Source organism: Artemia franciscana, chromosome 3, assembly GCF_032884065.1.
Source record: "Artemia franciscana chromosome 3, ASM3288406v1, whole genome shotgun sequence".
Lineage (NCBI taxonomy): Eukaryota > Metazoa > Arthropoda > Branchiopoda > Anostraca > Artemiidae > Artemia > Artemia franciscana.
Window position 1 is genome coordinate 49,370,973 of NC_088865.1, and position 22,896 is coordinate 49,393,868.

The following is a 22,896-nucleotide window of genomic DNA, read 5'->3' on the forward strand; positions in this document are numbered from 1 at the left end:
GGCGGGCGTATCAGGGACCGGGCCAGATTAAATTGGAAATAGTCTTTTTTGCGATTTGACTGTCTGGGGGGGAGTGGGGGGTCGGTTAATTCGGAAAAAATAGAAAAAATCGAAAAAGTATTTTTCACTTACGAACGGTTAATCAGATCGTAATGAAATTTGATGTTTGAAAGGATATCTCAGAGCTCTTATTTTAAATACCGACTGGATCCGGTGACATTGGGGGGAATTGAGGGGGGAACCTAAAATCTTGGAAAACGCTTAGAGTTGAGGGATCAGGATGAAACTTGGTGGTAAAAATAATCGTAAGTCCTAGATACGTGATTAAAACAACCGGAACAGATTCGCTCTCTTTGGGGGAGCTGGGGGAGGAGAGTCAATTCTGAAAAATTATATGCAACATCTTTCACGAAGTAAAAATTACTTTAATATGAAGATAAAATAAAAATACAACAACTTCATGAAGAAAAATTAATATACAATAAGTTTCACGAAGAAAAAAAATTGGCATACATTGGCCTTGTTTGAAAATTCTGAGATAGTCAAATGATTTGAAAAACTATACGCATATTGAGCCTCTGTTTCAGACGCAACACTGCCGTACGGTGGGACTTTTGTTTCTAAAATTGCAGATAGTCCTACTAAATAAACGATTAACATAGACATTTATTATAGCCATAAAGACTGTCCCACAGCAATGTAGCGTTTTCAGCCATTTTGTGGTGCAAAACAACAATTCTAGCCAAAAAAAAGTCCAAAAAGCTATTGGGTGAAAATTTTAAGATAGTCAAATGATTTAGAATTATTGGAAACTATATGCATATTGAGCCTCGAGTTTGAGAAATAGTAATGCCATACTGTAGCGCATTCATTTCTAAAGATGCAGGTAGTCCTGCGAAATAATGGTTAACATAAACATTTATTTTCGCAAAAAAGACTGTCCCCCAGCAAAGTGGGGTTTTCAGCGATTACGTGGTGCAAACTAACAATTCTAGCTAAGAGAGGTCTGTAAAGCTAGTGTGTCAAGATCCTGAGATAGTCAAATGATTTAAAATTATTGAAAACGATACGCATATTGAATCTCGGGTTTCAGAAGTAGTAATGCTCTACGGTAGCGCATTCGTTTTTAGAGGTGTAGGTAGTCCTACAAAATAAACGGCTAACATAGACATTTATTTTAGCCAAAAACACTGTCCCACAGCAAAGTGGCGTTTTTAACCATTTTGTGCTGCAAAACAACAATTCTAGTCACAGAAAGGCCATAATGGTATTGTGTGAAAATTCTGAGATAGTCAGTTTATTTAGAATTATCAAAAAACTATATGCATACTGAGCCTAAAGTTTCATAGGCAATGCCCCACGGTAGTGCATTGGTTTCTAAAGGTGCAGGTGGACCTACTAAATATTGGTTAACATAGACATTTATTTTAGCCAAAAAGACTGTCCCACAGCACACCGGCATTTTCAGCCATTTTATGGTGCAAAACAAGGATTCTAGGCAAAAGAAGTCCAAAAAGCTATTGTATGAAAACTGTGAGATAGTTAATTGATTTAGAATATTCGAAATTCTATACGCATATTGAGCCTCGAGTTTAAGAGGCAGTATTGCCGTACGGTAGTGCATTTGTTTTTAAAGGCGCAGGTAGTCCTACAAAATAAATGCAGACATTTATTTTAGCCAAAAAGACTGCCCCACCGGAAAGCGGTGTTTTCAGCCCTTTTTCGGTGCAAAACGACAATTCTAGCTAAAAGAAGTCCAAAAAGCTATTGAGTGAAAATTCTGAGATAGTTAATCGATTTATAACTATCTAAAATCTAGATGCATATTGAGCGCCCAGCTCCAGAGGCAGTATTGCAGTGGTGCATTCGTTTTTAAAGTTGGAGGTAGCCCTACAAAATAAATGGTTAACATAGTTATTTATTTTAGCCAGATAGACTGCCCCACAGCACACACGCAACCGTGATCTTTTCTCTAGCAGAAAATGCGAAAGTCTTTAGTTTTCCTTATAAGAGCTTTGTAAAACGTGAACTAAAGCGTAAATAAAACTCTACCTCTAATAAAAACCCCCCCCTCTTTAATTGGTTGCTAGGGGGTGAACTGACCACATATTGTCATAGTGGCGTGAAATATGCGTAGTCTTGGCTCTAAGAAACGTGGCATTCTCATTAAATCCTTTCAGAAATAGCCGAATGAAAAAATATGTTTCATTTTCTTGCAGGTGTATTTAATAGAGCAATAGAAACGATGCATTTTCATTAAGACTTCTCATAAACATCTCTTAATAGAGTTTAAATCTATCACTAATATCAACCCTTCCCATTGGAATTGATTGCTAGGGTTCCCCCTTTCATTAATTCATGTTTTTTTATTATATCGTATCTTTTATGAACTTTTTCACGTTTTTTTTTGTTTTTTCGTGTTTTAATTGTCTTTTCTGTGTATTAGTAATGCTTGCAAGTTTGTTTTTACTAATAATAGTTTTTATTTACGTTAAAAGTTTGTGTCTTTAGATTTCTTTTTCCAGGACGAATCTTCAATACGTAATCATTTAAGTAGTGAAAAACCTAAAGCCGATGCTATGTAAAAAAAATGGCAGAAAAAAATTCTTAGAAGATAAAGGTTTCTTGATAAAAAAGAAAAACTCTTTGAAAGAAAATGAAATATCTTTAAGTATTATGTAACATCCTTTGTGTGCTCCCCTCAGTTACGATCGGGGGCTCCCTGCTTGACTAACGGACTCTAGCAAGTCCTATTACTTATCAATCAAAACTAAGCAAAACCCATTACGTATAAAGCACCTGCTGGGTGGAATTGCTCGCTAGGGCCCCCGGTGGGATTGAACGCCAGGAGCCCGGTGAGATTGAATGCTAGTAGCCCCAGTAGAATTGCTCGCTAGGGATCCTCGGTGGAATCGAATGCTAGGATCTTGTGTCTCTAGTGTCCCCCTTTCTTGGGCTCCTGAAGTCTAGCATGTCTCGTAAGATTGTGTCATCGTCAACACAAGTAAACATTCCCCTATTGCATAACATCCAAAGAAATCCTGAAACGTCTTGAAAAATGTCTTGTCGGTGTGTTGGAATTGCTTGCTAGGGCCCTTGCTGGAATTGACTGCTAAGGCCCCCCCGTGGAGTTTCTTGCTATGGGTCCCTCGTTGGAATTGACGGTTACGGGTCCCCGGTGGTTAGGTAAGGGGACACGGTGGAATTGGATGCTAGGGACCCACGTCTGAATTGACTGCTACGGGCCCCTTTTGGAATCGGTTGCTAGGGCCCCCCCTTTGAAATTGACTGCTAGGGGTTCCCGGTAGTTAGGTTAGGGGACCCGGTGGAATTGACTGCTAGGGCCCCGGCTTCTTGAAGGTTCCCGACTAGCGTGCCCTGAAGGTTTTTTGTCCTGGTCCTCGTAGGTTTTGAGTAATCAAATAAAAAAAATCTATTTTCTTAATCAAAGTTTTATCAATCAAAAGAAAACATTCCCTATTACTTAACATCCAAACCCTATTACGAAATAATCAAAGAAATCCTGAGTTGGTGGCTCCTTCAAGGTTTTTCCCTACACTCTTGGGTTTTTATGGCACTTGGTATCTACCAAGTGATATATAGCGATCGCAAATTCTGTCGGTCTGTCGGTCTGTCTGTCTGTCAGTCTGTCTGTCTGTGCCGGTTTTGCTAGCTTAGACACTTCCAGGTAATCTAGGACGATGAAACTTGGCTGGCGTATCAGGAACCAAATCAGATTAAATTTGAAATTGTCGTTTCCCCTATTCGATCATCTGGGGGGGGGGGGGGTGAGTGGGCTACGGTAAATCGGAAAAAAATAGAAAAAACGAGGTATTTCTAACTTACGAACGGATGATCGGATCTTAATGAAAATTGATGTTTGGAAGGATATCGTGTCTCAGAGCTCTTATTTTAATCCCTTCCGGATCCGATGACATTGGGAAGAGTTGGGGGGGGGGGAGACTTAAAATCTAGGAAAACGCTTAGAGTAGAGGGATCAGGATGAAACTTGGTGGGAAAATAAGCTCAAGTCCTAGATACATGATTGACATAACCGGAATGGATCCGCTCTCTTTGACGGAGTTGGGTAAGGGGAGGGTTAATTTTTAAAAATTGGAAAAAATGAGGTATTTTAACTTACGAAGAATTTCTCGGATCTTAATGAAATTTGATATTTGGAAGAATATCGTGTCTCAGAGCTCTTATTTCAAATCCCGACTGGATCTGGTGACATTGGAGGGAGTTGGGGGGGGGACCTAAAATCTTGGCAAACTTTTAGAATGGAGGGATCGGGATGAAACTTGGCAGGAAAAATAATCACAAGTTCCAGATAAGTGATTGACATAACCGGAACAGATCCGCTCTCTTCGGGGGAGTTGTGGGGGAGGGTTAATTCTGAAATATTTGAAAAAATGAGGTATTTTTAACTTACGAAGGAGTAAGTTAATGAAATTTCATATTTAGATGGACCTCGTAACTCAGATATGTTATTTTAAATTTTGACTGAATTTTGACTGGATTTTGGAAAACGCTTAAAGCGGAGAGATCAAGATGAAACTTGGTGGGAAGATTCATATAATTGGGACGGATCCGTTCTCTTTGGGCGGGAGCTGGGGGTTGTTAATTTGAAAAAATAGAAAAATTGAGGTGTTTTTAACTTAAGAATGGGTGACCGGATCTTAATGAAATTTGATATTTAGAAGGAACTCATGTCTCAGAGCTCTTATTTCAAATCCCGACCAGATTTGTTGACAGTAGGGGGGTTGGAGGGGGAAACCGGAAATCTTGTAAATCGCTTAGATTGGAGAGACCGGGATGAAACTTGGTAGGTTGAACAAGAAAATGTAGATACGTGATTGACGTATCCGGACTGGATCCGCTCTCTTTGGGGGAGTTAGGGGGTGGGGTTCAGTGCGTTGGAGAGTTTGTGCATCTGGACCTGCTAAGACGAGGAAAACTGGTAGACGTTTCAGGGAGCTGCACAAATTGACTTGATAAAGTCGTTTCCCCGATTCGACCATCTGGGAGGCTGAAGAGAGATAAAAAATTAGAAAAATTGATGTATTTTTAACCTATGAGTTGGTGATCGGATCTAAATGAATTTTGATATTTAGAATGACCTCGTGACTCAGAGCTCTTATTTTAAATCCCGGCCGGTATTAAGCCTCTGATTTTCCTTTTAAATCAATCTATTGATTCTTAGAATTTTGCTAGAGCTCACACCATATAAGCTCTTGGCTCTTCCGACCTCGTCACAAGTGCCATATGCTCCTAGCTTTTGTTTAGTATGAAAATATTGGGCGATGAACAATTGGGGGCGTGTCCTTACTTGAGGGGGCCCTGAAGGGTTTTTGCTCTCGCGGGTTTATAAACAATCAAAGAAACTATGATTTGGTGGGGGATCATGAAGGTTTTTACCTGGCCTTCGCGTTTTTTAAATATAACGATAATAGAAAACATGATTTAGTGTGGGGGGTATGAAGGTTTTTTAATGGCACTCGCGGGGTTTTTAAACAGTCAAAAAAAATTATCGAAATTATCCTCTGAAGGTTTTTTCTTAATCCTTGCGGTTATTAAATATAAAACACTATTAGGTAACGCCCAAACCCTACTACGTCAAAGAAATTCTGGTTTGGCGGGCCCATGAAGGTTTTTTAAACACTCAAAGAAACTATTAGGTAATTAACACATGCATCTCGAAGAAAACCTTCCCCATGACGTATCATGCACCTGCATCTCCTAGAAAACAAGCCCTATTGTGTAACATGCACCTGCATCTTGAAGAAGTTTAAAAAAAGTCGATGCTGGGATTCAAAGGGATAGGGATACTTTTAAACCAATTGACCCCTCACTGCTACTATCCATCAGTTCGGTCACTTCGGTCACAAAATTTAGGTACTTGTGACCCTTATAAATAATGAGGCATAGTGACCACACTTTGTTCTTCATCTGTAATGAAACCGGTTTTCTGTGTCCACTCGGACATAATCAGCTTAGCCTGAGTGACAGAATCTACTTAGCGTGTAAATTTTATTAGATATCCAATATATAGAGGGGATTTAGACTAGGTGTTAATATAACGTGTTCTGTTCGGCCGGCTTTCCTTAATTCTGTGTTGTATTTTCCATAACTCTGTTACTAAAGTATTATATTATCATCAGTTCTTTTTGTAACCTAATCTAACCTTCACTTCTTTGGTGTGGTCGCTACAACAACTAAGTACCGTTTTTTCACTGAAAGTAAAATCTAGCTATTCACTGATAGTGAGGATCTACGTTAAAACTGGAAACGAGCAGAAATTATTCTGTAAAATAGGGGGGCTACTAGACCCTCGCTTTTTACTCTAAAGCTCGACTTTTAATCTTGATTTTTAAGCAATAGCTACCCAAACATATGAACCGCAGATTTGGAACGATACATATCTTTAAAGAACTTCAAGACTTTAGTGGAAAGAGCGAGGCTTGTTCAAAGGGACAGCCCTCCAATATACGTAATAATATCTGCTCGTTTTTAGTTTTCGTATTGTTCCTTACTTCAGTTGATAAAAACTTGCTTTTTTAAAAATTTAATTACAGTAAGATTCAGCTAAGCAAAAGAACACAAAAGGTTTATCTCTTATTTATTACATTTTCTGTAATAATTTTTGTAATGAAGTTGCAAATTCACTCTTTTTTTTTACAGCTAGCCTGTAAGCAAGCCCCCCTCCCCCTAGAAAGAAAATGGTTAAAATTGCATAAGTCTTTTTTCAGAAATCTCATGAACTTCATCTATTTAATGTCAGAAAAAAGAGGGTGAAAAAAAATGAATGAATTCTTTACTCATCCATTCAGATCAAAACAATATTTCATAGATTTTTGGCAGTTAGGAGTGTAGTGAATCTAATAAAAGAAAAGTAAAGAAGGAAACAGTTTATCACAAATGACACAGCCTTTCAATATAACGCCTTCTTTTAGTATTGCAGATGAAAATTTAGTTCCTATTAACAATAAAGCCATTACATGCGATAAATTTTAACTAAATTGCTTTAACTTGAAGGAACGTCAATTAATCGTCATCTGACCAATTCTGTGGCACGGCAATGCTGTTGAATTCATTTTTTTCAAGTTTGGTTAGAGACACTGAAGTTTAATGTGATACAACCGAGGACAGTGAAAATGAATTTTTTTTATTGGTAAAGTGGAAACTTCAACAACCATATATGTCTTGAAAATTAGGAGAAATAGAGAATTTGATTTTGAATAAAAAATACCTCCATATGCAGATATATAATTTGAGGTATTAGTGGGCGTCAAGTTTAGGGTAAAAAATTTGGGCGAAAAATCAAGTAGCTAAAACATATGGCACCAAAGGGCTTAGGAAGTTGTTTGCCTTCTTCTGAAAATGTAGCTATCTTTGGGAATCAATAGACTGTTAATCATTAAATTGTTTACGAAGCTTTGTCTAATATTACTTATCAGTTTCGCTTGTATATTTTTACGGTTCAACGTGACAACACTGATGGAACACTGACGGAAATGCATTACTGCGTTCAAGTACGAATAGACCTCAGATGATTCCATGGGAAGCCCAAAAACCTTGTGTTTTGACGTCCTTTGTATTTACATATTGCAGAAATAAGAAGATGACCTTCTTCTAATATAATAATCTGCGGTTCTTCCTCTTCCTTTGATTTCTGGTTATGCTTGTTGTGCCGGATCACTTTATCTTTCTTTCTTTTATAGAGTTCGGCTTTAACTCCGTTCCGACTATGTATTAATAAATGAAGGTCATGGATGTGACGGCATTAGATGATTTACTGGAATGTTCAGTGTGCCTTGAAAGGCTGGACATTAAAAACAAGGTTTTGCCATGCCAACATACGTTTTGTAAAAAATGTTTAGAAGAAATATTGACAACGCATAAAGAACTTCGATGTCCGGAATGCCGTATTCTAATAAATGTTCGAATAGATGATCTTCCTCCAAATGTGTTGCTTGTGCGTATACTGGAGGGCATGAAAAATGTTCCACCTGGGAAAGAAACTATCCGACCAGCACCAAAAGTCCAATCACCAGCAGTTGTCTTGCCCCCTGTTGCAGAATCATCAGAACAAGTGCCTCAAATTGAACCTGCTGGACGGACACAGCCTCTGTTGCAACCAACTATCCTGCATCGTCGCTATGATTTTACTATCCCACAGATAGACCTTGAAACCCCATGTGCAAAAGCCCTATACAACTTTGATGCGCAAGAACCGGGTGATCTTAGTTTTAAAAAAGGAGATGTAATACAACTTCGAAGACAGATTGATCCGAATTGGTATCTTGGTGAACTCCGAGGACAGCAAGGTTTTTTCCCTGCCACTTATGTTCAGGTTCTTGTTCCTTTGTCGACTCATCCTCCACTTTGCAAAGCATTATATGATTTTAAGATGACAAATGACGATGAAAAAGACTGCCTAGCATTCTCAAAGGTAACAAGTTTTCTTATTTCTTTTGTATTTAATGTTTCGTGCGGCAACAATTTTACCACTAATCTACTTTCGTTATTAGTCATAACTCTTTGCAGCCATGACCGCCTTGATGCAAATCATTTATCTGCAGTGCTCCTCTATTAATCTTCTACAAAGCCTCTACCAACACCACCGCCCTTATAAGACCTACCCTTTTGGGATTCGGTGCCACTTTTTTTCGGATTAACCTCATATTTTCTCCTTTTTTATGTCTAAAAGATAGCAGGAATTAAGATTGCTCATATTCTGTACACATCTTAAACGTTAAAATTAATCTCCAATCTTTTTTCTTTTCATAAATATAAATGCTCGTTAGCTCTACCTTAAGGAAAGGAATGAAGGAATTATTCTTCTACCCCCCACCTCCCCCGATAAAAATAAGAAATCGGTCTCAAATATCTACCAGAATAGTGAAAAAATATAGACACAAAAACGCACTTCTTTGAAAACATGCTCAGATAGCCCCCTCCTCTTTAAGAATTATACCTGTTTTACCTAATTCCTCGGAGGTAGTTATAACTTAGCATGTATATTTTCAGATCTGCTGGAAAAGTAAAACTTTGAATACTATTTGAAAGATTTTCAAGTGAATATGAATCAAATCTGATAAGTGAAAAAAAGTTTTAATCGGGGATTAAAGCCTTTTCTTAGTTGCTGTAAGCATAAGGAAAAATTAAGCATGCAGTTTGAAGAATTTTTCGTTTTTCTTACTTTCTATCTGAAATGCGATCTACAAATAAAGATGAGGGAGTGAATTCCAAGAAAAAAAAAGTGTCAGCAAGAAAAGACTGAAAAAGGCTTACAAAGGAGTACAAATAAATACACCCATCCAAAAATACCGATTTCCAAAATTGGTAATCCATTTATGTTCCTGATATTATGTATTTTAAATATTGAGACTGGCCTGACTATTTATAAAGAAGTGAACATTTACGGGACTTACTTTCCTTTTTCTGACACTCAAAGATTTCAATTATCGATACGGATTGTTTTGCGGGAGAAACACTCCTTTTCCTTTTTTTCTTTATTTTCCCTTTTCTTCCTTTCGTTTCTTTCTTCCTATGCTGCCAATTTCAGTTTAGTGCGAGAAAGTGGTGAGGGTCTAGCCTCTCTGGCTTTACAGAAAATGTGTGGTCTCAGACCAGATTGATGTGTATGATATCTCAGCTTGAACAGCTGCGTATATTTTCTTTCTTTTTTCTTTCTTCCTATGCTGCCAATTTCAGTTTAGTGCGAGAAAGTGGTGAGGGTCTAACCTCTTTGGCTTTACAGAAAATATCTGGTTTCAGACCAGATTCATGTATATGATATTTCAGTATAAACAGCTGTGTATCTTTTTGCCTTGGGCCTAAAGCGATGTTTTTTTTCTGGTCTTTGAGACAGAGCCTACAGGTGGGAGCTGAAGTGGATTTGTATAATCATGGTTATAGCAGTAGCTGTAACCTTGTAAAGAGCGAGCCACGGCCCATAGTTACAAAAAATGAGAAAATACGTTTAAAAAAGATCCAGTTTGTGAGAAAAATTTCCATTTGCTGCTGATTCATTAATGTTTACTAATATAATATGAAAAAAACTTCGTTTTCTTAAAGAGTTAAAGAGGCTGCGTCCCAAAGTCGAACCTTAAAACGTACAGGAATTAGAAGAGGCAGTTGGGGGGCTGCCGCCCCCCAAACCCCCAGCTTTTAAAGACTCTTTTGTACAGGTTTTTTTTTTGTGGGGGGGGACTTCATTGTTACTAATTACTAGTTTCGGCGCAATGGTTCTCCTGTCCTCTTGTGTTTAACATTTTTCGAAGATATTCCATTATTCATTCATTTCAATTTTTTGTTAATTAAAAGAGGGCCTTTCCGAAGCCAAGAGCTGGGGGTTAGCAAAAAAACAAAAAACCTGTACAAAAGAGTCTTTAAAAGCTGGGGGTTTGGGGGGCGGCAGCCCCCCAACTGCCTCTTCTAATTCCTGTACGTTTTAAGGTTCGACTTTGGGACGCAGCCTCTTTAACTCTTTAAGAAAACGAAGTTTTTTTCATATTATTTCTGTACGTTTTTCTACAATCCATGGTGGATGTAATTTAATAATTCCTGTACTCCTCGTACAGGAATTAGGAGAGGAACTTGGGTGGCTGCCGCCCCCCCGCTTTTAAATCATTGTATAAAATAGAAAAAAAATAGATAGAATGACCGAAATGTTTCTTTTGCTCATAAGAAGCTAATATTCTGTTATCTCTCAAATGATAAGCTGTCCAGGTGTTATCAAAAATTTTTCTGGAATGGAGCTGGATTTTTATGATGCTTGCAGTCATTCTCGCCGTGCCGAGCTGATTATTTTGATGTACTTGAATGTTGATATTCGTAACTTTTAAGAATTTCAAAAATTAACATGGGACTATTAGACTATTAGGACTATAAGAAGACTATTAGGAGAGGCAAACCCCCCGCTTTTAAAGACTCTTTTGTACAGGTTTAATTTTTTTTCATATTAATTCTGTACGTTTTTCTACAATCCATGGTGGATGTAATTTAATAGTTCCTGTACTCCTCGTACAGGAATTAGGAGAGGAACCCACCCTTGCTTTTAAATCATTGTATAAAATAGAAAAAAAAATAGATAGAATGACCGAAATGTTTCTTTTGCTCATAAGAAGCTAATATTCTGTTATCTCTCAAATGATAAGCTGTCCAGGTGTTATCAAAATTTTTTTGATGTTGTGAAAAAAAATCGCCCGTAAGGGACTTGAACCCTTGACCAGAGGATTAAAAGTCTCACGCTCTACCAACTGAGCTAATAACTTGCATGTGTGTAGATATAACTTCTCAATAGCTTTTAAAAATTTCAAATTAACATGGGCTCTTATGGAGAGAAATCCGTTAATTTAAATAGCTAATGGGTGGTTTCTGGAAAACAGGGAAGGAGTTATCGGATCCAACTGAAATTTCGCGGATAAGCTCCTGGGCCGTAGGGGACCTTAACTTGTGAATTTCAGCCCGATCGGACAACGTTAAAAGGGGTGGGGGGGGGGGGTTAGAGGGTCGAAACTTTCGGGGGGTTAAGATTTTCCTACGAAACTTTCATGGGCACTTACTCGGAGAATTCCGCATCGAATGAGTCTTCGTACACCCAGATCCGATGTCGGATGTGACCTGTAGGCGTCTAGAAAAAAAAAGTGAATGAATTTTAAGTGGCTATGCGTGGTTTCTGGAAAACAGGGAAGGAGTTATCGGATCAAGCTGAAATTTCGCGGATAAGCTCCTGGGCCCTAGGGGACCTTAACTTGTGAATTTCAGCCCGATCGGACAACGTTAAAGGGGGGCTTGGGTTGACAGGTCGAAACTTTCGGCCAGATTTTCCCCATGAAGAAAAAGTTGGAGGGGGATGAATTTTGCAGGTTTCTTAGTTGGAGCTCGGGCTACGAAATGCATCCCTCCCCATCCGTCTGCGACCACTGGAACCGAAGATCGCTTAACATTGTCGTGTGTCGCCTCTTTATAGAGGCACGAGTGTGCCTCCTTGATGTCGCTCAATCTTAAAATCAAAATATTATTTTCAAATCCAATTTATGGGTAATTTTGAAAATAGCACAAAACACATAAGAAATGGTGTCGACTCGGAACAAATAGTATAACATTGGAATCGCCGTTTCTGAAATCTTTATTGAGAAATCTTACAGCGCCCTTTCTGAATGGGCAACACTGATGTGTCCTGTTTTTGTTTTTCTGTCTTTACTGCTAGCGGGGCAATGAAATTCGCATCAGAGACGGCTATTTAAAGTTATTCTGGTAAGCTTTCGTTTCTTTGAGCTACAGTTCTACTTTTGAGTGGTAAGCTCTGTTCTTTCTGGCAAGCAAGCTGGCGCCAGTTTCAACTTGAAGTTTGAGTATAATCCAAAGTTCTTAAAATGTATGATGATTCCCTGGCCACATCGTCCAAATGTTTGATTAGTTTAATAAAAAGAAACATTTAGAGATTCTAAAAAGGAGCATTTCCTTAGTGGGTTCAAAAGTGCTACGAACTATTTTTAAAAAAAATACAAAATTTAAATAAAAAAAATACAAAAAAAAATATCTGAGTAAAAATAAACTCTTTTATTTAGACTCTTGGAATTAACTGTTTTGGGTGAAAATTTGGCCTCTAGGTTTAAGCATATTTGCTCGTTTTTTTTCTTCTTCTTCTTCAAAGAGCATAACGCTTTTATTGTACCGTAATTCAGTTTCAATTCAGAGTTCAAAGTGTCAATATCTAAATTGGGTATTGCATGGACATTATTAATTCAGTAAGTTTTTTATGAAGAAAATCAAAATTTCGCAATAGGGATTATAGTGACGCATAAGTATGAATCAGTCGTGCTCTTTGACCAGTTTGACTGGTTTTTCCCAGTAAAGGATAATGGATAACAGCGAGTATGTGCATTGCCCGGTAATGAACTTTTTGCAAAACAACTGGGAAGAAGGTATTGAAGACGCTACTATTATTCAATACGCAATAGACTTTTTTGATTGCGGTGTTATTGCTGATGCGAAAAGCGAATTTTGGGTGAAGGTTGCGCCTAATGATAATTGCCCCCGGCGCATTGGTGCGAAAGCTTCTGCGAACAATGTGAAAGATATTCTTGATTTTATTAAGAAACTGGACTCTGAGGAGGTATCAACTCCGATTTATGTGATCAACTCTCCAACCGAGGTCCCGGTTTTGCCCGCAGTCGCGTATTCTAGGCTGTCAACAAAGGTGAATCGTGTGGAACAACTACTCAAGGTTGTTGCCACCAAGCTGGATGCTTATGAACTGAATTACCCGCAACTGCCGAAACCTGCAATTCCCGACTCGCATGCTACTATTGTTGTGTCGAACCTTCCATCTACCCTTTCGGACCCAATAAAACGAAAAGATCTGATAGATCAGATTGATGGACACGAATCAATCACTAGCATTCGCCCCGTTCGTGACAAACTGTTTATCAATATAGATAAGTCAGTTGCTGAAGATTTCCGCTTATCGGTGACTGGTGCGTTTACTGGCTCTTCTGCGAAAGTTCTAACCAAGAAGTTTTACGGACTCCTGAAGGGAATCCCGCCTGATTTTGAACTGTCCCACCTGATATCGTGCCCTGGTGTTTCTGGTGCCTCTAGGCTAGGGAAATCGCTTGCAGTAAAACTTGAATTCTCCGATGCAACATCAAGAGTCGAAGCATTTAGATATGGTCTCAAAGTTGGATACGAAATCCTAAGTGTTTATGAGTTCAAAGCGATTCCCCGGTGCTGTAACAATTGCCGATCCCCTGACCATCTCCAGTCGTCTTGCCCAGTGTTACACCAAAATGTGCGCGATGTGCCGGTCCTCATGTTTCAGATAGAGACTCGCCTTGCAATTTGTCACCTAAGTGCGCAAACTGTGGAGGTGATCATGTTCCGTTTAGCCTCACTTGCCCTAAATTGAAAGCAATTGTCAGTCGCAAGTTACCGAAAACAAAATAATGTCTGAATCAGTATCACTCGTGTCCTTCAATATTAATGGGACGAATAATAAGGACCTGACCATTGATGAACTGTACAGTAAGTTTGACATTGTATGCTCTCAGGAACATCTTTTGACCGCAACGAGTGTTAATTTCCTGCGCCGCAGTTCCGCCCACCTTGTTTTCACAACAAATGCTAAATCTACTTTTGGAAGGCCTTCAGGGGGTTTAGCATGTATTATAAAACAAAAGCTCAGCTTTCTGTCCCCGTCATGCTATTTCTCTGATGAACATTTATTGACTATAAGACTTGGTAAAACCGTATTGATAAACACTTACCTGCCTCACGATGGGAAGAGTATGACATCGCTTAATAAATTCTCCAAAGCATGCTCTAGTTTGAAAACTCTCCTTCAAAGTATAAGCAAAAATGGGTACGAATTTATTATTATTGGAGATATGAACACTGATGTAAAACGTGATTCTGCTCGTACTGTGAACCTACTTGATTGTCTCCCTGATTACAGAATAATTGCGAAGGATCTACCTTTCTCGTATGTGCATAATTCCGGCAGCTTATCGGATATTGATCACTTGATTTGTTCCCCGTTCATTACATCTTCAACAGTGCATGTCCACGAAGATGAGCAAGATATTGATCACCTTCCTTTATCGCTATGCTTTTCGATTAGAAAAGATAGTACTGACCAGGCTTGTGCTCCTGCCTCTAAATGGTTTGTGCGGAGTAATTGGAAAAATGTTAATATGCCATTATATATTTCAACCCTGGCCATTCTCCTTGGTTCTTTACGTGTACCTTTTCATCTACTCCAGCTGAGTGTTAGTCCTACTAAAAGTAATTACGATCTGAATCATTATTACAACTAAATCGTGTGGTGTTTAAAATGCGCTGAGGAGGTTGCTGTCCCTCAGGAGCGAGTGAGGAAAAGTACAAGGAAACCAATCTGGTCGTGTGACCCTGAGCTGAAAAGTGTGAAAAATAAAGCCAAATTGTGGCTGCGTATATGGGTTGCTAACGGTCGACCATTAGCTGGGAATGTGTTTGAAATAAAACAAAAAACTAAGCGTGAGTTTAAGAAATGTCTGCGATCGAGCTGTTACAACGGGTTAGACTATCCTACCAATAAGAAAGAATGGGACAAAGTGATTAAGTCAGCTAATTTAAATAACTCGGCAAATCCTAATTGCCCCATTACGCCTTCTGCATGGTCTGACCACTATTCTGTTATATTTTCCAAAGTGAATTATGCAGTGCACGCACTTTATTCGAAACTGCTTGATTCGGTTCTCCCGCCTTCCCTGACTCAGGCTCAAGTTATTCCCGTTTCAGTTGACGCTGTAATTGCATCTGTTAAGAAATTGAAATCAAGTTCTCTTGATATTGACGGTATCAGTGCTTGTCATTTAAAAATAAATTGCCCGTCTTTGTTTTTCCATTTACAGTTGTTTCTCCAAATGTGCCTTTGTTGTTCTCTCGTTCCTGACAGCTTTTTGTGTGGAACTGTCACTTCTGTACTTAAACGAGGTAAGACTCCTTTGGATTGTTCTTCTTACAGGCCTATCACGGTTGCTTGTAATTTTAGTAAAATCCTTGAACACATCCTACTTCCTTTCATAAGTATGAATGCTAATTTCGGGGAGAATCAGTTTGGTTTTCGGTCTGGCTTCGGGTGCCAGCACGCTCACCGTGCTCTTGCTTTCCTTCTTAAAGATGCTTCGGCTAAAGGGTATGGTCTTCATATTTGTGCTCTTGATCTTTCTAAGGCTTTCGATAGTGTTGTACATAGTCAGGCTCTTTACTCTCTTTATAGTCACGGTATTAATCTTTCAGTTATTTTTCTTCTAAAGTTTTGGTATAGTAATTCTTATCTTCGAATTAAAACTAATGGTGCCCTTTCATCTTCTAATGTTCTTGTTCGTCGGGGCGTACGGCAGGGTGGAGTGTTATCTCCTAGTATTTTCAAAATTTGTATCTCTGGTATTCTTGAGAATATTTCTTCTATGTGTTTTGTTGGTTTGAGTGATATTTCTTACCTTGCTTATGCTGATGACATTCTTCTAATTAGCCGGTCTAAACTCAGTCTATCGCAGATGGTTCATAAAGTTTCTTCTTCTTTTACTAAAATCGGTCTTTCGCTTAATGTTGATAAATGTGAGTATCTTTCTTTCAATGTTCCCTCTTCTCCTAGGCCTCTAATTTTTCAAAAATTTTCTATCCCTCATGTAGATTCGATCCGGTGGTTGGGTATTACACTTACAAAAAATCTTAAAACTCTTCGGGAGCGTGCTGTCTGGGATGCTAGAGTGAAAATCCAGATTGGTTACTCTAAAATTGTAGCCAATCGAGGGAAATACAATCGTATTGCCCTTGGTAAGCTTTATTCTACTTTTTCCGATCATTCTGTTCTTTACCTTTCTGGGCTTTACCCTATATTTAAGAAAATATTATATTAGCGATATTCGATCCTCTTATTTCCGTTTCTGTAAATTTCTTCTCTATCTTCCTCTGTGGTATAGGAACCGAAAGATAATCAAAAAGTTCCATCTTCCGAACATTACTGAGAAGCTGACTGATCTACACTAAAAGCTCTCAGAAACGGCGTATCGGCGTTTGTCGCCTCACCACGGTCTGATCCGTTTGTATGATTAATGTCTATTGTTGACTCGCTTTTTTTTTTGTATCGCATTTTTTTTTTTTTTTTTGTTTTCCTTTTTTTTTCCGTTTTTTTTCAAGTTTTTACTCCACTATTTATCTTTTTGATGTAAGTGGGTTAGAAATAAATATATATATATATATATATATATATATATATATATATATATATATATATATATATATATATATATATATATAAAGTCAAGAACAAATCCCTGTGCTACCCTTTAAAGAATTTGGGCTCCAGCTTAACGTCCATAAATACTGATGGATATTAAAACCAATGTAAATGTAAAATTAAATGTCGATATATAAAACTGTAAAATGCTAAAATGTAAATGGCATATTTTTATCATTTCAAAGAGATGGCGACTCAGACTTGAATAATTATACACTGCGGCAGAGAGAGGCACTTTTCTGGAATAACAAGTATACAAAGTATGCAATACATTTACACCTGATTCGAATTACTTTCACATTTGAAGTACAAAAAAAAGTCTTCTGAAATATATAAAAAAAAGATATCGTACATATACCGATCTTATTTAGTCGGTAAAACAAACAGTTGGGCTTCACTGTTCAAAATAAGAGTTCAAAAAGAAGAATCATTGCTGGCTTTGCTTTTAGTGCAACAAGCAGCCCTTGGAAAAAATTACCAATATTTTAGGTTTTATTTGTTGTTGTGTCATCTGTGGTGTAGTGTCATCTTAGGCATAGTGTTGGAAAAATTACCAACATTTTTCGCGTTCATTTATGTCCTTGATGGTGGATAATTTAGTTTACTGTTTTTCTTAAAAAGACCAGATTAGCGATTGAACTGATTTTCTTTTTTTTTACTTTTTAATTAACTAACGATGTTATTTGTGTCATGTTTTCTTTTAATGCTTACCTTTAGAGAATTCTCTTCTGACTGTACAAAGTTGAGAATCAAATGACTACATTGACGCTATATCCTTAGATATGCAAAATGATGGATCTTGCCAGGCTAACCTCTGAAACCCCACTTTAATTTAGCATTAACAAACTTCCACCTTAATTCTTTTTTATGCTAATGATTGATGAAAAAAGTGGTCGGGACGAAAGAAGAAACAACATAAAAATAACTGTAACAGTTATCCGGGTGCCGCGTATGCGGTACCAGAAACTGGATTTTATTCATTCTATTCCAAAGTTGACTATCACAAAGTTGACCTCTCACTCTCCCCGTCATCTTTCTAGCAGGAGTGTTGGCGTGTTCCACCTTATTAAAAATAAATGACGCTACTACATTCAACCTGCATTGTTAGTGCTGCAAAGTTGGCCTATGGAAACTTCCACTAATTTTCTTTATTTGAATGGACCGGGCTACACTGATATGGAGTGACCAAATTATATCAGAATGCCTAATTTGTGTTCATTATCTTGTGTACTTTGATATTCGTGTTATAAAAAAGTTAGAAAATAAACAACTTAGTATAAAGCAGCTTGGGGGTAACTTCGCCCGCGAAGCCTGGTCAGGTTCTTAGGTATATTTATCTTGAGCATCACCATTCCTTACATGTCTTTCGACAGGTGGGTTTGAACCGGAGTTCCTAACGCTTATCTATTCTTAATATATATATATATATATATATATATATATATATATATATATATATATATATATATATATATATATATATATATATATATATATATATATATATATATTTATTAACCCTGTATTTCTAAATGAGTATACCAAAAACTTGAAATTTTGTTAATTTATTTGTAAAGCCATCTATCTACCTACCTATTATTGCCTCTGTTAGTCTATTAATTTGCTTATAAATTTTTATTCTAAGTTTTGTTTATTTCTTAGTTGGATCTTACATGTCCACTGAAAATTAGATCGACTGCCCCTCAAAATGTTTAAGGTCAAAATAAAAAATTAGACGTCTTTTGAGTCCGGAAGGGAAATTACATACTCTGTGCTTTGCCTAATATTTACGTTTTGATAAAAAATCACAGGTATTCTTTCTTTTAGGGTGAATCTATCATTGTCACCCGACGGATTGACGAAAATTGGGCGGAGGGAAAGCTCAATGATCGTATTGGAATTTTCCCCATTTCTTTTGTGGAAATGAACGCAGTTGCAAAGGCTATGATGAAGTCTTATGTAAAGTATGTCGATAAGTTTTACACTTTGTATTGTCTTTTCTCTTTTTTCTACTTCTTAGGATTTCCTCAGTCGCCTCGTTGTGTATCCACTTGTTGTGTATCTTTCCACTTAATATTTCCTCTTTGTTATCTTCTCTATTGTTTGAAATTCTTATTATGAATGCCTTGATATAATTCTTTTCTGTGCTATTCTTTCAATTAATTTTTTTTTTGTAACGTAAAAATACAGTTAGCATCAAAAAAGAGCCCTGGACGAGGATCTCAAAAATTCAATTCCAATGGATTTGTCAAACTAAAATATTTGATTCCCCCTCCCCGCATCCCAAGAGTAAATATATTTGCAGTAATGTATGAGTTTTGGTTTGTATGAGTAACCATCCTCCACAAAAAATTGTTTTCTACACAAAGAAACGGTCCAAGACAAACATAGAAAAAGAGAGAGAGAGAGAGAGAGAGAGAGAGAGAGAGAGAGAGAGAGAGAGAGAGAGAGAGAGAGAGAGAGAGAGAGAGAGAGAGAGAGAGAGAGAGAGAGAGAGAGAGAGAGAGAGAGAGAGAGAGGGTAAAAATAGTAGAGGCACGTGTCCAATATCTGTACCAATCTTCTTTCATTCCAAGTTAACCTTTTTTTTTCTAATACATAAATTTGTAGTTAACAAATTTCATTAAAAATTAGAGAGAAAGAAATGAACATGAGTAAGGATCTTCAAAATTCAGTCTACGGATCTGTTGAGCATAAAAAAATTCATCATACCTCAATTTGTTTTCATTTATATTTTTCGCTCTACGACGTAAAACTTTTGTTTACATTTTTGGTGACAAAAAAACAGGCCAGATAAGGAATCTTTAATTCTTTAAAAAACGAGAAATTTCGCTTAAGAGAAGAATATTTAGCCTATAACTCACTATAATAAAGGGTAAATAAAACCCTTAACTATGGTAGATGGTTTGAAATCCTTGTCCATTTAGAAATAAATGCTCAAATCCTGATACACTAAGTATAAGGTGCGTTATCTTTTTATCTTGAATTGTTTAGCCTGCAAAGCTCCAAAAACAAAAATGTCATCTACATAAAACAAAAGGATTTTGTTTTTAACATGTGTTAATATGATATTGGTGATAATAATTATTTTATTCTTTTATATATCTTCTTTATACGTTGATCAGGTTTTATAGCTACAAAAATTATCAGTTGTCTATTTACTCTGTAAATAAGCCATACAGTAACGGAACAGTGTTTTGTCGTTCTTAACTGATAAATGACGCTACTACTTGCATCATTTTTAAAATTTACTGCTTGCGTAATGACGCCACTATAGCTATAAAAATTATCAGTTGTCTATTTTACTCTGTAAATAAGCCAGGCAGTAATGGAACAGTGTTTTGTCGTTCTTAACTGATAAATGACGCTACTACTTGCATCATTTTTAAAATTTACTGCTTGTGTAATGACGCCACTATAGCTATAAAAATTATCAGTTGTCTATTTTACTCTGTAAATAAGCCAGGCAGTAATGGAACAGTGTTTTGTCGTTCTTAACTGACAAATGACGCTACTACTAGCATCATTTTTAAAGTTTACTGCTAGCGTAATGACGCTATTATAGCTATAAAAATTATCAGTTGTCTATTTTACTCTGTAAATAAGCCATGCTGTAATGGAACAGTGTTTTGTCGTTCTTAACTGATAAAGCGTGGTAACTTTAATTATCCTGAAATCTGGAAATTATTGAGATAGGGAACATGCCTGGTTTGGAGATTTAAAATAAAACCAGAAGAGAAACAAATCTCAAGATGAAGGAAACAAACGGGACAGCGGCCAGTAGAAGGATCAGACAAACTAAAATAGCGCGGACATTTGCCTGTATAAAACAAGGTGTCTTCAAAGCTAAAAACAAACATAAAATCTAAAATAATCTAAAACCTAAAGTTAAATAAAATCTAAAACTAAGATTTAAAAAGCAACAATATACTAAAAAGGTAGTTTTAGTTTGTCTTTTTGTTCTACTGGCCGTAGTCCCGTAGACATCTACGGCTTTAAATCTTAGATTTAGAATAAAAGAATGTATCAATATCTTACTAATTAGGCTATATTGGAACTAATCTTGTGAGTGGATGTGATGATACTGCAGTTGCAGCGTTATAAATATTGAACTGTGCGACTTTTTTTCTCAACATTCCAGAGCTTGAATTCCTCGTATCAGTTGTCTCATTATTGAAATGTCAAAGTATTAAGGATTAAGTTGAATTTTGAAATGGTTGGCAGGATGTTACTTTTTTATATTCACGCCACTTGTTTAATTCTTTATTTATTTATTTTTATTATTTAATTAATTATTTAATTATTTTTATTATTTAATTAATTATTTAATTATTTAATTCTTCACGCCACTGCTGCACAGAGGAGAAGAGGGGTTTGGTGATTTTCCAGTCCCCTTGATTGGTATAAAGATCTTCGATGCAAAATTGAACAATGTTGGCTAAAGAAATACGCCTTTCTGAGTTTACCCCCCCCCCTCTCACAAAAAAAATCTTTGTGATTTTCAGAAGAAGAAGGGTTCGAGTTTCGTTCTGCACATTTTTTTTATGTTAAATAAAAAGGAAAGAATTAACTCATAATGTGTGTAACATACTTCGTAACAAACTTCTTATCAATATTTTGTGGATAGAATAAATACCAATAGAAAAAGTTGAACCAAAAAGAAATTGACCTGTTGCCAAATCGGCTAATTTCTTAAAGCAAGGGAAATAACTAAGTTTTTCTCAATGTTTTTTTGTTTGTTTGTTTTTTTTGTGTCAGAAAAGTTGCATTTTATAGAGAAGTTAACCTAACAAGAGATTAAATAAAAAATAAACAAGTTTTTCAACTGAAAGTAAGGAGCAACATTAAAACTTAAAACGAAAAGAAAGTATTACGTATATGAGAGGGTTCGACCCTAGTCAATACCTCGCTCTTTACTCTATTAAACAATTTAATTTTGACGCAATTTTTGACGATGTTGAACAAAACACCTATCGCAAAATTTTGACCGAGTGACTTAGGAAAAAAAAAAACGCGCATCCGTGGTCTTTCTTCTGGCAAAAAATACAAAATTCCACATTTTTACAGATAGTAGCTTGAAACCTCTACAGTAGGGTTCTCTTACACGCTGAATCTGATCGCGCGATTTTCATTAAATTCATTTCTTTGAATTCTAGGGGGTGTTTCCTCCTTTTTTTTAGAAAATAAGGCAATTTTTTCAGGCTCATAACTTTTGATGGACAAGAGTAAACTTGATGAAACTTATGTATTTGAAATCATCAAAAAATCCAATTCTTATATATACATATATATATATATATATTATATATATATATATATATATATATATATATATATATATATATATATATATATATATATATATATATATATATATACCACGAACTGTTTGAAGAGTGACAGAAATTATAAATTTCTGCTTTAGATAAAAAATTGCTGTTTTTTGCTGTTGTGTTTTGCTATGGAAAACGGGTTAAAACATATTTTGTAAATTACGTCTGTGAAAATAGAATATATGACATTATAGGGAAATGTACTGAAAATTCTGAATTTAGTATATTAGAGCTAAATCCAGATCAGAATCTTAAATATAAGAGCTAAATAGGTCAAATAGATATCTGGTTCTAAGCGGCTATTGCGTCGAGTTTCAATGTTCCAGGGGGACTTACTTTGAGCAATAAAAATCAACTTCTCTAAGAATATAAAAAGAAAAATATAAAGAAATATATAAAAGAAAAAAAAAGCCTGCAAGGCCGTATACAAAACTTAAAAATATTGTGATCCGCCACAATATTTCAATTAAACATAATAATCTGATATTTTGTCTTCTCGTAATATAGCACATTATCACCCATATAACTGGGATGTTGGTCTCGATTTTTATAGAGTTCCATCGCGAATATACTTGGTCAAAAGGTAATCTCAACCCTCGACATTAAAAAAAGATATGTATTTCAGTTCGTTCGGTGGTAAGGGTGTCGCAATGGTTTTCAATGTCTGGAGATAATCTCGGTTTTTCCCTCCACCTTCACTACCGCAATATAGGTTGATCATAGTATTCATGAAAAAACCTCAGTCTGGCACCCCCTTAGAGGCTGTGCTTG

At 36.5% G+C, this 22,896-nt stretch overlaps 1 protein-coding gene across 6 annotated transcripts in view; it reads left to right on the top strand.

Annotated features, from left to right (window-relative positions):
* The window catches only part of LOC136025364 (E3 ubiquitin-protein ligase SH3RF1-like), a 126,598-nt gene that overhangs the window by 34,964 nt on the left and 68,738 nt on the right, over positions 1-22,896 (top strand). For all 6 annotated transcript variants that reach the window (XM_065701319.1, XM_065701313.1, XM_065701318.1 and 3 more), the window contains 2 exons: positions 7,722-8,452; positions 18,620-18,756. In XM_065701319.1, coding sequence (XP_065557391.1) covers positions 7,760-8,452; positions 18,620-18,756 — 830 coding nt within the window. In that variant the 5' untranslated portion in view covers positions 7,722-7,759. The remainder of the gene's footprint in view (positions 1-7,721; positions 8,453-18,619; positions 18,757-22,896) is intronic.